This window comes from Sander vitreus, unplaced genomic scaffold (genome assembly GCF_031162955.1).
Source record: "Sander vitreus isolate 19-12246 unplaced genomic scaffold, sanVit1 ctg314_0, whole genome shotgun sequence".
Lineage (NCBI taxonomy): Eukaryota > Metazoa > Chordata > Actinopteri > Perciformes > Percidae > Sander > Sander vitreus.
Window position 1 is genome coordinate 47,501 of NW_027595463.1, and position 22,500 is coordinate 70,000.

The following is a 22,500-nucleotide window of genomic DNA, read 5'->3' on the forward strand; positions in this document are numbered from 1 at the left end:
AGGGTTAAGAGGAGGGTTATATATAAGAGATCCAACACTTAACTCCTGGTCATCTGGTTCTGTGATGCCACACCAGAGTCAATGTAAAAACATCACACTTTAATGTGATAATGTCGCCTTCATCCCGTCACTACACACAAACATATTAAGGGAGTTCATGAGCAATATAAGATGTAATGTTTGTTAACTTGTCAGCCGAAAGTACCAGAAGAACCGATCTTTACCCAATATTCAGTGTCCTCGCGGTTATGTGTGTAGTTAAGTCAAAACATATGAGAAAACATTAAAATGTCAGATTTTGTAATGGAGTTCTGATTGCCGATCAGAAGCTGTAGCGTCGGAGAGAAACGTTAGCTGTATGTATGTTAGCAGTACTGGCATGTTGATTTGAATATATATATATATATATATATATATATATATATATATATATATATATATATATATATATAGAGGGCTGGCACCTAAGCTAACTTGCTAACTAGCTGCTGTAATGTTAAAGGGGCAAATAAGTCGAAATGAACGGCCATAACGTTACTATCATTTAGCTAACTCACAGAAACACGTCAGCTATACATATATATATGTATGTATGTATAATGTATGTATATATATATATATATGTGTGTGTGTGTGTGTGTGTGTGTGTGTAGAAGCTAACGTTGATGACGTTAAAGCGGCTGATCGACAAAACGCATTCAGAACTCCATTTAGAACATTTTAATTGTATGTTTTCTCATATGTTTTGACTCGACTACAAACACAACCATCAGGACACTGACCGGTTGGTGAATGTAGGGTCTTCTGGTACTTTCGGGACACAAGTTAAAAAACATGACATCTTATTCCGGTAAGATTTAAACGTTTAACGGTTCACTGAGGCTGAAGTTACCGCCCAGTCACATACATTACGATGTAACGTTAATGCTAAAAAAACAACCTTATTAATCGATGAAACACAAAATACATTTAACACAGCTGCTGTTAGTATGCGCCGAATTGACAGGTGGCCCCTATTGATTAATAACTGATAACAAATCACAACCTGCACAGGAAGCTCCGGTATTGATCAGCTTTACTTCGTTAAAATATCAGGATTTTGAATGGACGTTCGCGGCGACGGCTAACGTTAGTTATTTACAAGACCAGACGGTGACGACTCCGCTGCTGCAGTGCAGACAGACAGACAGACAGAGAGACAGGCAGACAGACAGACAGAGAGACAGACAGACATAGAGCGAGAGAGAGAGAGAGACAGGTAGGCAGACAGACAGAGAGAGAGAGAGAGAGAGACAGGTAGGCAGGTAGGCAGACAGAGAGAGAGAGAGAGAGACAGGTAGGCAGACAGAGAGAGAGAGAGAGACAGGTAGGCAGACAGACGGAAAGAGAGAGACAGACAGATAGAGAGACAGGCAGACAGGCAGACAGACACACACAGACAGACACAGACAGACACAAACAAACAGATAGTGGTGTGCTTAGCTTCTTACCGGCTGTGTATCTCCGGCTTTGCGCCCCGCCGTCACTCCATCCGGACGTTTGACCGTGAAAAAGCGGGCTCTCCGGTGTCTTCCGGTGTCCTCCGGTTCCTCCGGACTGAGGCAAGATGTGGGTGGATGGAGCGGACTGTCAGCTGACGGCAGCCCGGCCCTGCCGCGTCCCATTCAGTTCAACAACCTTCCTTCACCCTGATTCCTCCTGCTGCACTAAATATGATTTTAAAGGGTGACTTCGGTATTTCAACGGTATTCAACCTGGACCTGTTTCTGCATGTGTCTGTCTCTAAGTGACTGATGGGAACAACACAGGATCCCTACAGAGAGAGAGCTTTTAGTTAAAGAGGAAGATCCTTTTAGTTTAACATGAAACAGCCCCGAAATCACCATCACCAAACTACACCAGACTCCATGTAAATAATCAGGTCTTTTAGCATGTATAGAGCCAGCATATCTCCACCAGACTCCATGTAAATAATCAGGACTTTTAGCGTGTATAGAGCCAGCATATCTCCACCAGACTCCATGTAAATAATCAGGACTTTTAGCGTGTATAGAGCCAGCATATCTCCACCAGACTCCATGTAAATAATCAGGACTTTTAGTGTTTATAGAGCCAGCATATCTCCACCAGACTCCATGTAAATAATCAGGACTTTTAGCGTGTATAGAGCCAGCATATCTCCACCAGACTCCATGTAAATAATCAGGACTTTTAGCGTGTATAGAGCCAGCATATCTCCACCAGACTCCATGTAAATAATCAGGACTTTTAGCGTGTATAGAGCCAGCATATCTCCACCAGACTCCATGTAAATAATCAGGACTTTTAGCGTGTATAGAGCCAGCATATCTCCACCAGACTCCATGTAAATAATCAGGACTTTTAGTGTGTATAGAGCCAGCATATCTCCACCAGACTCCATGTAAATAATCAGGACTTTTAGCGTGTATAGAGCCAGCATATCTCCACCAGACTCCATGTAAATAATCAGGACTTTTAGCGTGTATAGAGCCAGCATATCTCCACCAGACTCCATGTAAATAATCAGGACTTTTAGCGTGTATAGAGCCAGCATATCTCCACCAGACTCCATGTAAATAATCAGGACTTTTCAGCGTGTATAGAGCCAGCATATCTCCACCAGACTCCATGTAAATAATCAGGACTTTCAGCGTGTATAGAGCCAGCATATCTCCACCAGACTCCATGTAAATAATCAGGACTTTTAGCGTGTATAGAGCCAGCATATCTCCACCAGACTCCATGTAAATAATCAGGACTTTCAGCGTGTATAGAGCCAGCATATCTCCACCAGACTCCATGTAAATAATCAGGACTTTTAGTGTGTATAGAGCCAGCATATCTCCACCAGACTCCATGTAAATAATCAGGACTTTTAGCGTGTATAGAGCCAGCATATCTCCACATGTAGATGGGTGAATTAAGGGTTTATTTCAACCAAACCAGAGTGGTGATTGTTGGAACAGTGGAAAGATGAACCAAGACGGCTTTTGGTAGTTTTATTTAGTTTCTGTCCACTTTGAGTGAAGTGTGTTTTACGATGATAAAAGTCCTGATTATTTACATGGAGTCTGGTGGAGTTTGGTGATGGTGCTTGCGGGGCTGTTTCATGTTAAACTAAAAGCATATTCCGACTCTCTCTCACGGTGAGCATGAAGCCATATTAGTATACCTCCTACTTGAAAACAATTCCCTCTCCTGTTAAAGGACTAAGCGTCTGATATTTTGACTTCCTGTCAATACTGAACATTTGTTAGCATGGCAGCTGGAGTGATCCGGTCTCCAGTTATTATTTATCATATGATAAATAAAACACTTTTATTAAAGTGCTGGTTCGATGCTCTTGTACCTGTAGATGTCAAAGGATCTGGTAGGTTTGTACGATGCTTGAAAAGCCTCTGGTGGCATGTAGTTCATCGTCCCTCCTAGTGGTTCATCGTTCTTGGGAACCTGTGTGACGCTGCAGGAAATCCGGGCAAGGCCAAAATCTGTAAGCTGCAGAGAGAATCAGCAAAATCAGGAAGGAGGCAGAAGGAGTTCTTTATTTGGTAACACTTTATTTGAAGGGGTGTGAAGAAGACTGACATGAAACCAGATGACTATTCATTGTCGTGGTTTTGAGTTTGAGTTTCTGTTGGTTTTGAGGTTCTGTTCTTGTTGTGTATTTGGTCTTTTTCCTGCATGTGGAGGACCCTGCCTTTTCTAGGCACCTTATAGAGGTGTGTTGGCAGGCCACGGTGCAGGAGTTTGGCTTCTCTGTCTCCACGCCTGTTTTTCATTCTGAGCCTCAGCTGTCCAGTGTTCCTGAGCAGACCAGTGTTCCTGAGTGGACCGATGCCCCTGAGTCTATGCCGTTGTTAGGCACTCCAGAGCCTTTGCCAGTGCCCGGCTCCCCAGAAACTCCTGTCCCACGTGTTTGGTCTGTGGTCCAGCCGACTCCTGTTCCTCGTGTTTTGTCAGTGGTCCAGCCGACTCCTGCTCCCTGTGTTTGGTCGGTGGTCCAGCCGACTCCTGCTCCCTGTGTTTGGTCGGTGGTCCAGCCGACTCCTGCTCCCTGTGTTTTGTAGGTGGTCCAGCCGACTCCTGCTCCCTGTGTTTTGTAGGTGGTCCAGCCGACTCCTGCTCCCTGTGTTTTGTAGGTGGTCCAGCCGACTCCTGCTCCTCGTGTTTTGTAGGTGGTCCAGCCGACTCCTGCTCCCTGTGTTTTGTAGGTGGTCCAGCCGACTCCTGCTCCCTGTGTTTGGTCGGTGGTCCAGCCGACTCCTGCTCCCTGTGTTTGGTCGGTGGTCCAGCCGACTCCTGCTCCCTGTGTTTTGTAGGTGGTACAGCCGACTCCTGCTCCCTGTGTTTTGTAGGTGGTCCAGCCGACTCCTGCTCCCTGTGTTTGGTCGGTGGTCCAGCCGACTCCTGCTCCTCGTGTTTTGTAGGTGGTCCAGCCGACTCCTGCTCCCTGTGTTTGGTCGGTGGTCCAGCCGACTCCTGCTCCCTGTGTTTTGTAGGTGGTACAGCCGACTCCTGCTCCCTGTGTTTTGTAGGTGGTCCAGCCGACTCCTGCTCCTCGTGTTTTGTAGGTGGTCCAGCCGACTCCTGCTCCTCGTGTTTTGTAGGTGGTCCAGCCGACTCCTGCTCCCTGTGTTTGGTCGGTGGTCCAGCCGACTCCTGCTCCCTGTGTTTGGTCGGTGGTCCAGCCGACTCTTGCTCCTCGTGTTTTGTCGGTGGTACAGCCGACTCCTGCTCCCTGTGTTTTGTAGGTGGTACAGCCGACTCCTGCTCCCTGTGTTTTGTCGGTGGTCCAGCCGACTCCTGCTCCCTGTGTTTGGTCGGTGGTCCAGCCGACTCCTGCTCCCTGTGTTTTGTAGGTGGTCCAGCCGACTCCTGCTCCCTGTGTTTGGTCGGTGGTCCAGCCGACTCCTGCTCCCTGTGTTTTGTAGGTGGTCCGGCCGACTGCTGCTCCCCGTGTTTTGTTGGTGGACTCGCCATCCCCTGTTCCTGTTGCCTCGTCAGCGGACCCGCCAACACTTGATTCTGTCGCCTTGTTGGTGGATCCTGCTCCAGCTGTCCCGTCACCTGTCTTCAGCCCAGCTGATCCTTCACCTGCTTGGCCTCCAGGGGATTGCCCTCGCCGCCGATGAGAACCACTGAACAAGCGTCCCTATCTTACAAGTCAGCAATGAGAACGGGATGTTCTGGAACCAAAATCATGAAGAGGGGCATATCTTGATAATGCGTCATACTGTACAATGTTAAGGCCTGGAGTTTGGCTCTTGAAAAACAGTAAAACTATTTACAACCTTATATTATCAAGTTGCAACATGTAAAGGAAACCCATGTCTGTATCTTTTGGGTTTACAATATGTGTTTTTCAGGCTCCATTTAGTCTCCAGAGAGTGTGCAAACAATAGTATAAAGTAAAGGCCTGACCTTCCCTCAAAGCCTGGGACTCACCTTGGCATTGAGAGCGTTGTCCAGCAGCACGTTTTGGGGCTTCAGGTCCTGGTGCAGACTGTGGAGGAAGTTTATACCCAGAGCCACTTGGTGAGCCAGTCTGAAGACCAGCGGCCAGGGTGGAGTTCCCCTCAATGCTTCCTGTAAGATTGTCTCAGATCCACAAATAGTGGAGATAGTGAGCTACACATACAGCCTACACTCACATTCAAAGGTTTGGAATATGCTGCTATATGTTCTTCTTTTCTTTACTAATGACTATTTGAACATAGAACGATATAACTCCGTTAACAAATGTATTATATATTATGTATTTATTCTATGCTTTTTTTAAATTGTTAAAGACTTTTATTTGTAACAGAGTATTTTTCACAGAGTATTGCTACTCTAAGTAAAAGATATGAGTAGTTGTTCCCCCCCTGGTTACCTGTAGGGAGGCCAAGGATTTTCTCTTCATGAGCTCCATGACCAGACCAAGCTGTGTTGACCCCCTAGAGGAGGGCGTTCGACCCTTGAAGATCCCTCTGACGGCCATAACGTGCGGGCTGGTGGCTTGACGCATCATCTTGATCTCATGCAGCAAAGACTTCTCTGTCCTGTGTGTGTTTGTTTGCATTATGAGTAATTTGCACAACTGTATGTAGTAATAAACAGGAAACCCTTCGTAAGCACTTACCCCTCGCCTTGAAGAAGTAGTTTAATGGCCACGTCCTCGCCCCACTGATGATGCCTGGCTTTGTAGATTTGTCCAAAACCCCCAGAGCCAATCACATCCCAGTCCCCCAGGCTGGAGTCTTCAACAATGTGTGCCATAGTTCACTGGAGGAACACATTATTGGTATAATCAAACCCTGAGTCCAGTTTAGACTAGGGATGCACCGATACCGATGCCAGTATTGGGTATTAGTCCAAGGCCGTGCACATGTGCTCGTACTTGTAATCATAAAATTACTCCGAAACTACCACACCTTATACCACTTCATAGCAATGTGACAATAACTTCTCTGTCAAGCAGGTATAGGCGACGAAAAAGGAGCAATGCCAGCCATTTGGAGAATTTTTGCCCAATGCGTGAGTGCAGCTGATGACCAGCCATCGTCAGTTGTTAGTAATACTGGGTTTCCACGTCTTCTCAGTGTACTGGAGCCCAGAGATTCCCAGCCGTCACCACATCACAGAAACAGTGTTTCCAAAGCTGCTTTGTGAAAACGACATCAGCAGCCTGTTGCCCGTAAACTTCACCACTGATATCTGAAGTAGTGGTGTTAGCCCAATGTTTCCCATCAGCTTAACGGGCATAACCATGAAGAAAGCCATATTTCAATCTGCTCTGTCTGCATGATGCGGTTTCTGCACAGCGCTGGTTTACAACCACAGTGCTACTCTGTAAATAGTGATATTTCTTCACAAACAGGCTGTAACGAAAGCTCTCGGTGGGTAGTCTGTTTTAACTGTTATAGTTTGCCACAAGTCTTTAAATTTGGACAAAATCTTGTGAACTGCTGCTGGCGTAAACAACCCATCCTCTCCGCTGGATCAGTAAATCCACATGGCTACTTAATATGCACGGGAATGACGTCACCGGACTTCATTCTTCATTCTTTCTACACTTCATAGATAGATAGATAGAGAGATAGATAGATAGATAGATAGATAGATAGATAGATAGATAGAGAGATAGATAGATAGAGAGATAGATAGATAGATGGATAGATAGATAGATAGAGAGATAGATAGATAGATAGATAGATAGATAGATAGATAGAGAGATAGATAGAGAGATAGATGGATAGATGGATAGATAGATAGATGGAGAGATAGATAGAGAGATAGATAGAGAGATAGATAGATAGATAGATAGATAGATAGATAGATAGATAGATAGATAGATAGATAGAGAGATAGAGAGATAGATAGATAGATAGAGAGATAGATAGATAGATAGATAGATAGATAGATAGAGAGATAGATAGATAGATAGAGAGATAGATAGAGATAGATAGATGGATAGATGGACTTCATTAATCCCAAATTGGGAAATTACTGGTCACAAGCAGCAAGTTACCAATGACATACACCACACACAAACCAAAAATAGAAGAAATCTACTAGAAATAGTGTGTTTGTTCAGTGACCTCCTCTCCACCACAGCTTTCTATCCAATGACTTATTTAAGTTGGTTCATACCGATTGTTTAGAGTCTGTCACCACTGAAGAGTTTGGTTAGTATACTCCAACTTGTTTGATTTAAAAAGGGACAACACACATTAATCAACATGAGTACGAGGTCCAACATGTAAATCCAGATCTAGCCACACAGGCTGAAGACACGTGTCTGTGTGTCCAGTTAGGTCTGGCTCACATTTCGGCTTATTGCCCAAACTTGAAAAAGGCCTCTTGAAGGACTGAAGGACGCAAGGGACAACTCCAATATCTTCTGACTTCTTTATTTAATTCCACTTTAGTTTGTTTCAGATGGATTTCAGTTCGTAGGTACCAGCAGCAGAAGAATTACTAATAGGTTGATAACCTTCAAAGGCAAAACACAATAAGAAATATGCTTTGCTTTCAGTAAAGACATTTTCAAATCAAATATGTAATTTCATTGAAAACCACTTCATGAATAGCATTTATATTTAACTGAACTTCTCCCGGCAAAATCAAACAAGCACAGGCTCAACTTTCACCAACAATATGTATTAATGTATTAAATGAAAACTCTACATGTCCAACACAAGGTGAAAGGAAACACTTTCCATTTAGATTTCAAATCAGACAACAGGTCTCAACGTTCAACACAAACACCAACAATGTCCGTCTCCCTTCTGGTTGTGTCTCCAGTTTTCTCTAAACTGGATGTTTCTCTTCTTCAAGGAAGGAATTCCAGTGAAATGCTTCCTCCCAAACTTTTCACACCACCTGGCAGGTGCACCAGTTTAAATGTTCCCCAGGGAAACACAAGGTAATGATGGGTTCTACAATGCATGCACGTTATCGCCCCCTGCTGGTGTTTTATCTCGCAAAGAAGTTGAAAGGTGAATGCTTATGTTGTTCACTGTCTGTTGACGCAAGTGTCTGTGTGTGTGTCTGTGTGTGTGTGTCTCAGTGTGTGTGTGTCTGTGTATGTGTGTGTGTGTGTCTGTGTGTGTGTGTGTCAGTGTGTGTCTGTGTGTGTGTCTGTGTGTGTGTGTCTCTGTGTGTGTGTGTCTGTGTGTGTGTCTGTGTGTGTGTCAGTGTGTGTCTGTGTATGTGTCTGTGTGTGTCTGTGTGTGTGTGTGTGTGTGTGTGTGTGTGTGTGTGTCTGTGTGTGTCTGTGTGTGTGTCTGTGTGTGTGTGTGTCTGTGTGTGTGTCTGTGTGTGTGTGTCTGTGTGTGTCGTGTGTCTGTGTGTGTGTGCTGTGTGTCAGTGTGTGTCTAGTGCTGTGTGTTCTGTGTGTGTCTGTGTGTGTCTGGGTGTGTGTGTCTGTGTGTGTCAGTGTAGTGTCTGTGTGTGTGTCTGTGTGTGTGTCTGTGTGTGTCTGTGTGTGTCTGTGTGTGCTGTATGTGTGTCGTGTGTGTGTCTGTGTGTGTCTGTGTGTGTGTGTGTGTCAGTGTGTGGCCTGTGTGTGTCTGTGTGTGTGTCTGTGTGTGTCTGTGTGTGTGTGTGTGTGTGTCTGTGTGTCGTGTGTGTGTCTGTGTGTGTGTCGTGTGTGTGTCTGTGTGTGTGTGTGTGTGTGTCTGTGTGTGTATGTGTGTGTGTGTGTCTGTGTGTGTCTGTGTGTGTGTCTGTGTGTGTGTGTGTGTGTGTGTGTCTGTGTGTGTGTGTGTGTCTGTGTGTGTGTCAGTGTGTGTCAGTGTGTGTCTGTGTGTGTCGTGTGTGTGTGTGTCTGTGTGTGTCAGTGTGTGTCAGTGTCTGTGTGTGTCTGTGTGTGTCTGTGTGTGTGTGTGTGTGTCAGTGTGTGTGTGTCTGTGTGTGTGTGTGTCCAGTGTGTCAGTGTGTGTGTGTCTGTGTGTGTCAGTGTGTGTGTCTGTGTGTGTCTGTGTGTCAGTGTGTGTGTCAGTGTGTGTCTGTGTGTGTGTCTGTGTGTGTCTGTGTGTGTCGTGTGTGTCAGTGTGTGTCAGTGTGTGTCTGTGTGTGTGTCTGTGTGTGTCTGTGTGTGTGTGTGTGCTGTGTGTCTGTGTGTGTGTCTGTGTGTGTGTCTGTGTGTGTCTGTGTGTGTCAGTGTGTGTCTGTGTGTGTCTGTGTGTGTGTGTCTGTGTGTGTGTCTGTGTGTGTCTGTGTGTGTCGGTGTGTGTCAGTGTGTGTCTGTGTGTGTGTCTAGTGTGTGTCTGTGTGTCTGTGTGTGTGTCAGTGTGTGTGTCTGTGTGTGTCAGTGTGTGTGTGTGTGTGTGTGTCTGTGTGTGCTCAGTGTGTGTGTGTGTGTGTGTGTCTGTGTGTGTCAGTGTGTGTGTGTGTCAGTGTGTCTGTGTGTGTGTGTGTGTGTCGTGTGTGTGTCTGTGTGTGTCCAGTGTGTGTCAGTGTGTGTCTGTGTGTGTCAGTGTGTCTGTGTGTGTGTGTGTGTCGTGTGTGTGTGTGTGTGTCTGTGTGTGTGTCTGTGTGTGTCGTGTGTGTGTCTGTGTGTGTGTCTGTGTGTGTGTCTGTGTGTGTCTGTGTGTGTGTCTGTGTGTGTGTGTGTGTGTGTCTGTGTGTGTGTGTCTGTGTGTGTCTGTGTGTGTGTGTCTGTGTGTGTCAGTGTGTGTCTGTGTGTGTGTCTGTGTGTGTGTCTGTGTGTGTGTGTGTGTCTGTGTGTGTGTGTGTGTGTGTGTCTCTGTGTGTGTCTGTGTGTGTCAGTGTGTCTGTGTGTGTGTCTGTGTGTGTGTGTGTGTCTGTGTGTGTCTGTGTGTGTGTCTGTGTGTGTCTGTGTGTCTGTGTGTCTGTGTGTGTCTGTGTGTGTGTCAGTGTGTGTGTGTGTGTGTGTGTGTGTGTCTGTGTGTGTCAGTGTGTGTCTGTGTGTGTGTGTGTGTGTGTGTCAGTGTGTGTCTGTGTGTGTGTGTGTGTGTGTGTGTGTCTGTGTGTGTCTGTGTGTCTGTGTGTGTGTGTGTGTGTGTGTGTGTCTGTGTGTGTCTGTGTGTGTGCTGTGTCAGTGTGTGTCTGTGTGTGTGTCAGTGTGTGTCTGTGTGTGTGTGTGTGTGTCTGTGTGTGTGTGTGTCTGTGTGTGTGTCTGTGTGTGTCAGTGTGTGTCTGTGTGTGTGTTTGTGTGTCTGTCTGTGTGTGTGTGTGTGTGTGTGTGTGTGTGTGTGTGTGTGTGTGTGTGTGTGTGTGTGTGTGTGTGTGTGTGTGTGTGTGTGTGTGTGTCTGTGTGTGTCTGTGTGTGTGTCAGAGTTTTAAGATGGTTGTTCTAAACATGCCTCAGCCAGTTTCTCCGACGCTGTCTGACCAGTTTTGACATTCTCTATATTTTTCACTGATGACGAGCTCAGATTAAAACCTAATCATGTACATGAGAGCCTCTGGTAGTAAAACATGCAAAACCTCTTTCAGATCACGGTCATTTCATCATCATATTTAGAGTCAGCATGAAGAAACCTTTCTGCTGTCCAGTTAAACAGACACAGCTCAACCCCAACCCACTGCTTCTAGTAGATTTCTTGTATTTTTGGTTTGTGTGCGAGTGTGTGTGGTGTATGTCCTTGGTAACTTGCTGCTTGTAACACAGTAATTTCCCAATTTGGGATTAATAAAGTCTATCTAGATCTATCTATATCTTTTTTATAGATATCTATCTCAAAATACTGAGTGAAGTTTAGAAAGAGTGAAGAACGCAACGTCCAATGACATTCCCGTGCATATTAAGTAGCCATGTGGATTTACTGATCCAGCGGAGAGGATGGGTTGTTTATTCAAAGACTTGTGGCAAACTAACAGTTAAAACTGTTAGACTACACACGAGAGCTTTCGTTACAGCCTGTTTGAAGGAACTATAGGGTGGTGATGGGAATGGTTCAGGTGGAGTGAGGGTTTGGGTCTCGGTCAGAAGACGTCAGGTGATATGGAGCGATGCATGAAGCAGGGAGAAGGCAGGGTTTGATGCAACACCATGTTGTTTATTTTATCATTCAAGTTGACGTTGATTCATTGCATTGTTCATACATAATTCATCATTTATTAAGCATTAGTTACCTATTAGTTAATGGTTTGTTCATTATTACTTATTTATTGTTCATACATAATTCATCATTTATTAAGCATTAGTTACCTATTAGTTAATGGTTTGTTCATTATTACTTATTTATTGTTCATACATAATTCATCATTTATTAAGCATTAGTTACCTATTAGTTAATGGTTTGTTCATTATTACTTATTTATTGTTCATACATAATTCATCATTTATTAAGCATTAGTTACCTATTAGTTAATGGTTTGTTCATTATTACTTATTTATTGTTCATACATAATTCATCATTTATTAAGCATTAGTTACCTATTAGTTAATGGTTTGTTCATTATTACTTATTTATTGTTCATACATAATTCATCATTTATTAAGCATTAGTTACCTATTAGTTAATGGTTTGTTCATTATTACTTATTTATTGTTCATACATAATTCATCATTTATTAAGCATTAGTTACCTATTAGTTAATGGTTTGTTCATTATTACTTATTTATTGTTCATACATAATTCATCATCAGTAAAGCATTTGTTCACATAGTTATAAATGGTTTGTTCGTAGTAAATAAGCCTGTCTAAAAAAATACGTTTGTAGTACATGATTTATACTTAATAGATAATGAAACAACCGTTTATAAATGAAATAATTTCCCCATTATTAACCCGTTATAAACTATTACTAACTGCTCTGTTCATCATTTGTAAAGCATTGCTCCTGTTAACTCTCATAATAAAGCATTAGTAGACACACTCATAACTGGTTTGTTCATAGTGAATAAAGCTCTCAATAATGTTTATAAATAGAGGTTTGACACTTAATAAGTATTGCAGAAACATTAGTAAATTAAATAATGTTCCCTTTATAAACTATCTACAAACTATTAGTAATGTCTTTGTTGATCATTTGTAAATCATAGGTCCTACATCCATTCTACTCAGTAAAGTATTAGTAAACACAGCTAGCAGATGGTTGGTCCGTAGTAAACTCATCAGAAACGTTCATCAGTTGATGTTTTTAATACTTCCTAAATGATGCATATCATAAATGGTTTGTTCAAAAAAGGTTTTGAGAAAAAACGGGAAAAGAACACGAAACATATATGATCGGGGAACAAAAAGTATAAAAACTAAACATTAAACAAGTCAAACATTTGAAAGCACCAAAAAAATTGTTTTTTTGAAGATAACGTCTAAAAAAAAAAAACAATAAAAAAGCATCGGTGAAAAAACATCAAAAAATATCAAAGAGAGTAAAACTTTGAGAAATAAACGTACATTTGTTTTTACAAAAATACATTAAAAAAAGTTACATTTCTTTTGAAATGGGTCAGACTTTGAAAAGCATCAAAACCAACTAATTAAAGGAAAACTGTCTAAAAACATGTTAGAAAAACACAGAAAATAAGTATAAGAAAAAAGTATTTAAAAACATAAAAAACGTCAAAAATATGTTGGGAAAAAAAGGTGAAACATTGAAAGCTCTCATGATGTCATGATGCCCAACGTGGTGTTGAACTTCCCCCCCGATCATATTGTTGAACCCTGTTCTGTTTTACCAACTATTGTTTTATAATGAAGATGTTGTATTCCTGACATTTTGGGACAAAGGTGTAGATGGTCATAGATCATATGATGCTGGTTAAATGTGTGTAAGTGGTGATCAGTGTTGTTACAGGTGGACACACCTTCACACAGACTTATATGTAATAGTAGTCGGTGTCTGTTCCTCTCCTAAAACGGGTTTCAGGGTGACTTTTCCACACACGACTCAACATGAGACCACTAATGCACGTGAAGACTCCAGGTCATGTATAAGTGACTTACAGTCTGCACCTTCAGGTGACGCTGACGGGATTTTAACGTTGCTCTATGCCGCCATCTGGTGGTCACATGTGATATTACATCTGCATTACATACTGGGAACTGCAGCCTGAACACTGAGGCTTTAAACACATGGATCCACACATTTTATCTATTCTATTATATATATATATATATATACATACATATATGCACATATCTACAGGTGGGGGGGGGGGTTGATGGTTTTGGTGCTTTTACTAACAGTTTTTGGCTCTTTTTTCAAGTTCTTTTAAGACACTTTTTTCCGACATTTTTGTTGCATTTTGTGTTTTTGGCGACTTTTTGTGACACTTAATTAGTCGTTCTTTGGCGCCTACTTCAAAAACTATTTCAAGTCTTTTCGTCGCGTTTTGACGTTTATTTTAATTTATTTATTTTTATTACAATTTTTTGCATGTATGCATGAATACATACATCTAAAAGAATCCTATCAGATGGGGACCCTGGGACAACAACTAATCAGTCTGTGGTCTAATTTGTGTCAGTTTGGGAGTCCTTGATGTCAAACAGTTTGAGAACCGATGGTTTACGGTCTGCACCTTCAGGTGACGCTGACGGGATTTTAACGTTGCTCTATGCCGCCATCTGGTGGTCACATGTGATATTACATCTGCATTACATACTGGGAACTGCAGCCTGAACACTGAGGGCTTACACACATGGATCCACACATTTCATTCATACATCATATAACATGAATTAATATTTGTTAACCCTGGTATTGTCTGCACCTGTTTTCTTCTGTTTTGCTGTTTACAGTTTAAATCATCATGGGTCACACATTCTTAGCCAACTTTATTATCACCTCTAGTTGTACAATTCTTTTTGGAAATCATGGTCAATAAACGTAATTTATTTCATTCATTTATTTTATTTCATTCATAACATTTGAGTAAAGAAAGCAGCAGTTCTGAATTATTTTGACAAGGTGACAAAAACGTCGAAAATGCGACAAAAACCTCCAAAACAAGGTGACTCCCACAGCTTCCAGTCCGACGTCCACACACAACAGTCTCCACTTTGCACAAAACAGAGAAGAAATAAAACCTAGCACAACAGTGCAGCCTATAACTGTCCAACTAGAGCCAAGCACCTCGTACACAATACCAAACCACACACACTAAATATAATAATAATAATAATAATAATAATAATAATAATAATAATAACTAAAATCAGAGGACTGTCCCTTCCAGACAGAGAGTCATCGATACGAAGCAGTCTTCCTTTTAGACCATGCTTGTTCTAAAAAGTCTGAAAATAACTGTCTGCCAAACTAACAGATCTTCATCTTCACTGCCTCCTCTTCTACTTTGTTAAATAACTACAATCTTAAATCCTGATAATATGGATTGAATGGATTGGATATGAATGAAGTGCTGTGAAGCTGCAGAGACCGATCCTCTCCTACAGACTAAAGAGACACCTTGGTTTGGTTCAGATCCTCCCAAAAATCACACTAACATCATTTTAATTGTAATATTTTTCAGTGAAAATGAGAATAAAGATACAGAAATGATCATTCCCTCCGATATCGTGGATCATATCCCAATCACATCAGTCATAATAATCCCAATCAGTGTGATCAGTTTAGTTCTGTTGTATCTTCTCATCTGTTAATTGTGACTGTCATGTGAACGTTTAAAAAGTATTAAAAGAAATAATCATAATTACATATTTGTCTCATATCCTGCAGCTTTTGTACCGAATCGCCTCTGAAGGATCGAAAAATGTCTCATCATTCAACACCCAAATATAAAACACAAGGAGTAAAACTGATCAGAGCCAGGGAGCCAATCAGCTCGCAGCATGCTTCTACCAAGATCTAATAATGTCTGTGATTGGCTGTCTAACGTTACGGTGTTGTAATGTAACAAATACAAATACTTTGTTACTGTATTCACGTGTCTGTACTTTATATATATTCCAGGAAACCAGGGCTGCAGCTATCGATTATTTTAGTAGTCGAGTATTCTACCAATTAATCAGGTAATCGGATAAGAAATACTTAGTAAAAAATACTTATTTCGACAGCTTTTGTTTTAGCTTGTTGGTAAAACATCACTATTAGCAGAGTAGCATGCTGTAGGCTAGTTGTGTAAAACATGGCTGTTAGCAGAGTAGCATGCTGTAGGCTAGTTGTGTAAAACATGGCTGTTAGCAGAGTAGCATGCTGTAGGCTAGTTGTGTAAAACATGGCTGTTAGCAGAGTAGCATGCTGTAGGCTAGTTGTGTAAAACATGGCTGTTAGCAGAGTAGCATGCTGTAGGCTAGTTGTGTAAAACATGGCCGTTAGCAGAGTAGCATGCTGTGGGCTAGTTGTGTAAAACATGGCTGTTAGCAGAGTAGCATGCTGTAGGCTAGTTGTGTAAAACATGGCTGTTAGCAGAGTAGCATGCTGTAGGCTAGTTGTGTAAAACATGGCTGTTAGCAGAGTAGCATGCTGTAGGCTAGTTGTGTAAAACATGGCTGTTAGCAGAGTAGCATGCTGTAGGCTAGTTGTGTAAAACATGGCTGTTAGCAGAGTAGCATGCTGTAGGCTAGTTGTGTAAAACATGGCTGTTAGCAGAGTAGCATGCTGTAGGCTAGTTGTGTAAAACATGGCTGTTAGCAGAGTAGCATGCTGTGGGCTAGTTGTGTAAAACATGGCTGCAGGGGGTTCCTCTCGAAAAACTGAAGACTCGGAAAACAAAAGCACGAGGAAGAGACACGAGGAATGCGACCGGGAGAAAGGACGACGAACTGACAAGAGACAAAGAAAGCACAGAGACTAAATCCACAAGGTAACGAGGGTAGTAACGAGAGACAGGTGACATGATGAACAGGTGGAAGGCATCAGGGCGGGAAAGCCAATCAGAGAGGAGGGAAAACACAAGACAGGAAGTAGAACATCACGTGACACAAAATAAACAGACTCTACAAAGTAAAACTGAAGCATGAAAACATACACACAAATGGAACAGGGTCAAACACACACGGATAGAACAAGGACAACAAAACAGAGAACAGGGAATGAAATGAACAATAAAAGAGGAAAAACTACAACTGAGAACTACAACGTGACAGCGTGCAGCGACGAAGAGTTTCCTTGGTGTCGGTGTTTTAAATCAGAAATTAGGTGAACCTTCAGTTCAGTCTTTAGTTTGCAGAAAGACTTTTGGTATGAATTCCATTAAAAGCCAAATAAAGATGAATTAATAACGTATTTATTATATGAAACGTTATCATTCTTCACGCCAGTAGCGTAGCCAGAAGAGAGACTCTGGGTGTGATTTAGAAAAACTGGCTGTGCCACCTTTATTGTCAGATTAATGTGCACCTCTACAAATATATCTCAGTAGGCCTAGATGCTATCTCTACTCTGCTTAAAATGGAGGAAGTTACAACTATTGCAAGTCAACAACGGAGAGGTTACAGAGCCGAAGAGTCTGGTGTTTAAACACTTCATCTAGAAGGGAATGTCCGACTCTTTTGGTTCAGACTCCTTTGAAAACATATCAATAATAAAATGACATTACACAAACCGTGGGTAGCTTCGTCACCTCCAAATGTTTCAGAGCTTTTGTATGTTGTTTGTGTCCAAACAGCCCTGAAACTGGCCCGTGTCACATGACTATGTCAGAGCACTGGTTCTCAAACTGGTTTCCATAATGTTCTCCCTTTGAATTGGGATTTTAAGCCAAGTACCCCGTGACCAGCCTGATTCATTTTTGGTAGAAAAGTTTATATAAAGAGGAACAGTACAGCGATGTCAGCGATAGATTAACTCCTAGGGGGGACACGGACCCCCTGCAGTCCTTCAGAGTACCCCTAGGGGGGACACGGACCCCTGCATCCTTCAGAGTACCCCTAGGAGGGACACAGACCCCTGCATCCTTCAGAGTACCCCTAGGGGGACACGTACCCCCTGCAGTCCTCCAGAGTACCCCTAGGGGGACACAGACCCCTGCATCCTTCAGAGTACCCCTAGGGGGACACGTACCCCCTGCAGTCCTCCAGAGTACCTCTAGGGGGACACGTACCCCCTGCAGTCCTCCAGAGTACCCCTAGGGGGACACGTACCCCCTGCAGTCCTCCAGAGTACCCCTAAGGGGACACGTACCCCCTGCAGTCCTCCAGAGTACCCCTAAGGGGACACGTACCCCCTGCAGTCCTCCAGAGTACCCCTAAGGGGACACGTACCCCCTGCAGTCCTATACACTCCTACACTGCACTCCTAAATGTGGAGAAAAGAAAGGCGGAGAATGGCAGAAAGGAAACGTAGCGTGGTGTGGTGCTACTTTTCACCTGTAGATAAAAATACAGCGAGATGCACTATTAGTGAGAATAAAGTGGCACACAGCAGCCGAAGCAGCAACACAAGCAACGTTAACCTCTTCACACATTTCAAACACTCTGAAAGTCATAAGGAGGATGAAGAATGTCAAAAGATTAGAAGATTATGAAATATTCACAAACAATCAAAATGAAGTAGTAACAATCTTTCTGTTTGCATTTCTGGAGAATATCAGATTGTTCTGTGTTAATGAGTGAATTATTTTGTTTTATTAACATTGCTTTCAGGAAGTAGTGGAAGTTGTTTAGAAAGGTTTCAAAAAATGTCATGAAAGGCGTCGAAAACGTGCGTAAAAGGGTTATTTATTGACCTTAACATATTTGAAAATTGGACGACAGGCTCGGCTGATAAGAACGAGAGTATAGAGGAAAGCTTTAAAAGAAGCCTCTCTCTCACACACACACACACACACACACACACACACACACACTTGCACACACACACACACACACACACACACACACACACACACTTGCACACACACACACACACACACACACACACACACACACACACACACACACACACACCCCTCTGTCTTATCTCTGGATAATATGTGTATGAAGACACGTAAGCCTCTGTGGTTTTAGAGTCGTGTAAAGGACATACTGGACAGAGAGCTGATGCTGCAAAGTTTCCTCTGATGCTGAGATAAAGAAGTCATGTTTGATTACAGATAAAGAGCAGCTGCTGATGAGGGTTAGAGGTGAACAGAGTATATGAGCTGAGTGGTGTCAGTGTTTGTCGACCTCGGAGCAGAATGGCTGCAGTCACAGAGATCTCCTTCCTGCTGTTTGCTCTCATCAACAACATCCATGCACAAGAACGGATCATCATCAAACAGGAAGGAGACCGTTACACCTTCAAGCTCCCCGAGAACACCAACTCCTGCCTGATCTCCAGATCTGTTGGTGAGGAGAAGCTTGTCCTGTGGAACACCTCTGACCTCTGGTCCAACACCTCTGACCTCTGGTCCAACACCTCCTCAGTACCTCAACACTTGAAACAACGACTTGTCAGCACGGTGAAAACTTCTTCTTACACCATCCTCAACCTGACCCATTCAGACTCCGGCCTGTACCGAGAGGAGTGTTGGACTGAGGGCAACGTGAAGCATGATAACAACATCAATATTACTGTTTGTACTAATTCAATACTTTGGAGAGGTTACACAGCGGGACTTATTGAAGCGAGACTTGGAGAAACAGTGGACCTGCCATGTGAGGGAGCAGCTGATAATCTGGATATCCAGTGGCTCAAACAGGACTCTAGATATAAGCAAGAAACATGGAGCAGAGTTTTTGGGGACAATATGACATCAGTGATGGACAATGTTAGAGGAAGATACCAAGTGGTGACAAACACATCAGCTCTTCGTGTTTCCAACGTCACAGCAACAGACTTTACATGGTACAGATGTCTGGTGATGAACCAACAGCAGTGTGTTAGCAGTTACACTGTACAGATGATCCTATGGTATGAGACAATCTACGGCTCAGTGGGAGAGACCGCTGTGTTGCCGTGCACTATCGCTGACTCCACTGATGAACAGCCCCCACGCTGGAGGAAGTTTAATCTCAAAACAGACTCCTTCACTGACCTAGAACTACAAAACCAGACTGTTCCTTCAGTAGACCAAAACTACTCACTGTTGTTTTCATCTCTGACGTTAAATCACTCAGGTCAGTACTCCTGTAAAGTCTCTATGAGAGTGCAAAGGTATTATCTGTTTGTGTGTCCCAAATTTGGCCCCCCTGCTGTAGAGCTGTTCTCAGAGGGAGAAGAAGTCACTGTCAGATGCAGAGATAGGAGAGAGGGTATGGGGCATGTTTGGTTTTTCAAGTCGAACCAAACAGAGGGAAGAATCCTTAGTGTAAGGCCTAATCAGAGCATGAGCAGAGTGAGCAGGAACTATGATGATGGGAGCCTGGTTATCTCTAATATCTCAGTGGGAGATGCACGGGAGTACTGGTGTGCAGTTACTGACCGATATGATTATCAGTGTATGTCAACCAGCATAACTGTGTTAGTGTACATGGAGCCCTTTGGGATCTACTCCACCTTCTTCAAAGTGCGATGCTCAGTGCTCAGTGTCCTGCTGCTGATGCTCTGTGCTGCTGTAGTCGCTGTGAACCTGAGGACACGGAGAGGAGAGCAGCTTTCAGCTCACACACACACTTAATATGTATATATGATCATTTCATCATTGGCTTTAACACAGCCTGGTATACACTGGCTTTAATACAGCCTGGTATACGCTGGCTTTAATACAGCCTGGTATACACTGGCTTTAAAACAAGGGATGGACACATTCATGCAGAGAAAACATTTAAACTAGAACACAAAAGACACAGAGAGAGATTACAGAAACAACCAACAGAAATGATGGAAATAAGACATAAATACCCAATGATTATTATTATAATAATATAAAATAAATATCCAATGATTATTATTATAATAATATAAAATAAGTTATGAATGTTCGAAGGTAACCTTTGATCCTGACAGATGTTCCCTTATCGTCTGCATTAGTATGTTGTGTGTGTATGTATATATATATATATATATATATATATATATATATATGATTTTATATTGTATATATATATGATTTTATATTGTATATATATTGAGTTAGTTGATCTTTTCTTGATGTTGTTGTGGATGCATGTGATTATGGGGGGGGGGGTGTTAGGGGACATTGGTTTAATAGTTTAACATGTTGGGAATTCACTTAACATTACTGTCACCTAAGAGTTTTATTAGAAATCATTTTACCTTGATATGTGTGTGTGTGTTCCAGATAATCTAAAGATGATGTGATGTTGTATATTATATATATGAAGGAATATGAATTGTCTTTAATGCATTTATAATAGTTGTATCCTGCAGTGTTGTCAGTGTTATAAACGTGTTGTTATATCTTGGTCTATATCTCTAATCTATCGTCTGTATAATAAACATTATTAATAAACTATAAAACTGTTCTGATTGTGATTTCTGATTAATTATTATAAGCAACATATCTCTGGGTCTGTAAAATGTTTCTTATGTTAACTTTCAGTAAGTAAAGCTGATTTCTACGCTCATTTAAACACATTAATCTGACCAAAGGGCTGAATAAAAGAACATTAACATGTAAATATCAAAACCCAAAAAGAAGATCCCAACACCAACAATAAGCAGCAGTTCCCAAACCCAGAATGATGACATGATGAGACCAGATAGAGAGATCAGACAGTTATAATGCGTCTCTATCTGAGATATAACAACAGAAATGGAGGGAGCACATCTGATATGTGAAGGCAGCAGCTTCCCCCGTCGTGGAGCAGCAGCTGGAAAGGCTCTGTCCCATATTTGGCAGTTTACAGATGATCTATATCTGTGTTTTATTATAAAGTTAATGAAATAAAAGGTGTTGTACTTTGTCTCAGCTACAGCTCTGAGTCTCTCCCTCTGCTCCTGTTTACCTCACCACTGAGTCTCACTTCATGTCCCGCCCACAACACTATCTGGTTGGTAGATGTTAGACGAGTATCAGCCAATCAGCACTCACCACTGAGTCTCACTTCATGTCCCGCCCACAACACTATCTGGTTGGTAGATGTTAGACGTCTAACAGCCAATCAGCACTCACCACTGAGTCTCACTTTATGTCCCGCCCACAACACTATCTGGTTGGTAGATGTTAGACGTGTATCAGCCAATCAGCACTCACCACTGAGTCTCACTTCATGTCCCGCCCACTACACTATCTGGTTGGTAGATGTTAGACGAGTATCAGCCAATCAGCACTCACCATGACATGCAGCAGCCTCAAGTAGAAGCGTCTCCAGCTCCGGGCGAGTCCCCCCCCTCTCCTTTAATGAGTCATTTAGGAAACTGTAAAGTAACCATTCAGAGAGGAGCGCAGCGTTCAGCTCAAACACACACTTCATATGCATATAGTCAAAATACTACTACTGAGAAACATACTTTTGAATGTTAGAAGTCAACCTTAGATCCTGAGAGGGTGCAGATGTTCCCTTATCATCTGTATTAGTATGTTGTGTGTATATATATATATATATATATATATATATATCTGGGATAAAGCCCCATTATAACTCTCTAATCTCTCTATCTGGTCTCATCATGTCATCATTCTGGGTTTGGGAACTGCTGCTTGTTGTTGGCGTTGGGATCTTCTTTTGGGGTTTTGATATTTACATTTTAATGTTCTTTTATTCAGCACTCTGGTCAGATTAATGTGTTTAAATGAGCTCTAGAAATCAACTTTACTTACTGAAAGTTAATATAAGAAACATTTTACAGATATATATATATATATTCCGGTTTGCATATATATTTGTATATATATTTTTGCCTTAAATGTAAAACAGAGATTGGGACTCTAACCCATTGCCTTTGCGTCCAGCTGCCCTGAATCGGCTATGGCCGCTCCCCCTGAGCCCCGGCTGACGCCCAACCTCCCTGAGCCCCAGCTGGTGTCCAGTCTCTCTGAAGCCCGGCTGGTGTCCAGCCTCCCTGAACCTACTATGACCGTTCACCCTGTAACTTTGCCGGTCTCTGGCCCCCCTGGGACCACTCCTGTGACTTTGCCGGTCTCCGGCGTCCTTGAGACCGCCCCTGAAACTTTGCCGGTCTCCGGCGTCCCTGAGACCGCCCCTGAAACTTTGCCGGTCTCCGGCGTCCCTG

General features: G+C 42.6%; 2 protein-coding genes across 2 annotated transcripts in view; both read right to left on the minus strand.

Moving 5' to 3' along the window:
* LOC144513673 (AP-2 complex subunit mu-B-like) overlaps positions 1-1,713 on the minus strand; it is a 19,011-nt gene extending 17,298 nt beyond the window's left edge. The window contains exon 1 of the mRNA XM_078244849.1: positions 1,491-1,713. The gene's annotated coding sequence lies outside the window, so the exon portion shown is untranslated. The remainder of the gene's footprint in view (positions 1-1,490) is intronic.
* Positions 39-6,279, minus strand: LOC144513674 (receptor-interacting serine/threonine-protein kinase 3-like). Its single transcript, XM_078244850.1, has 6 exons — positions 6,143-6,279; positions 5,894-6,062; positions 5,467-5,607; positions 3,371-3,516; positions 1,491-1,596; positions 39-59 (listed from the first exon to the last, which is right to left on the minus strand). Exons 1-6 carry the CDS (start codon positions 6,277-6,279, stop codon positions 39-41), a joined length of 720 nt encoding a protein of 239 aa, XP_078100976.1.
* Between the last annotated feature and the right edge of the window lie 16,221 nt (positions 6,280-22,500).

Excerpts from the sequence above, each read along its gene's own strand:
- LOC144513674 (XM_078244850.1), bottom strand. The coding sequence starts at position 6,279 with ATGGCACACATTGTTGAAGACTCCAGCCTGGGGGACTGGGATGTGATT. Across the intron at positions 6,063-6,142 it reads CTACTTCTTCAAGGCGAGGG|GACAGAGAAGTCTTTGCTGC; the intron begins GTAAGTGCTTAC and ends AAACACACACAG. Across the intron at positions 3,517-5,466 it reads ACAACGCTCTCAATGCCAAG|CTTACAGATTTTGGCCTTGC; the intron begins GTGAGTCCCAGG and ends TTCTCTCTGCAG.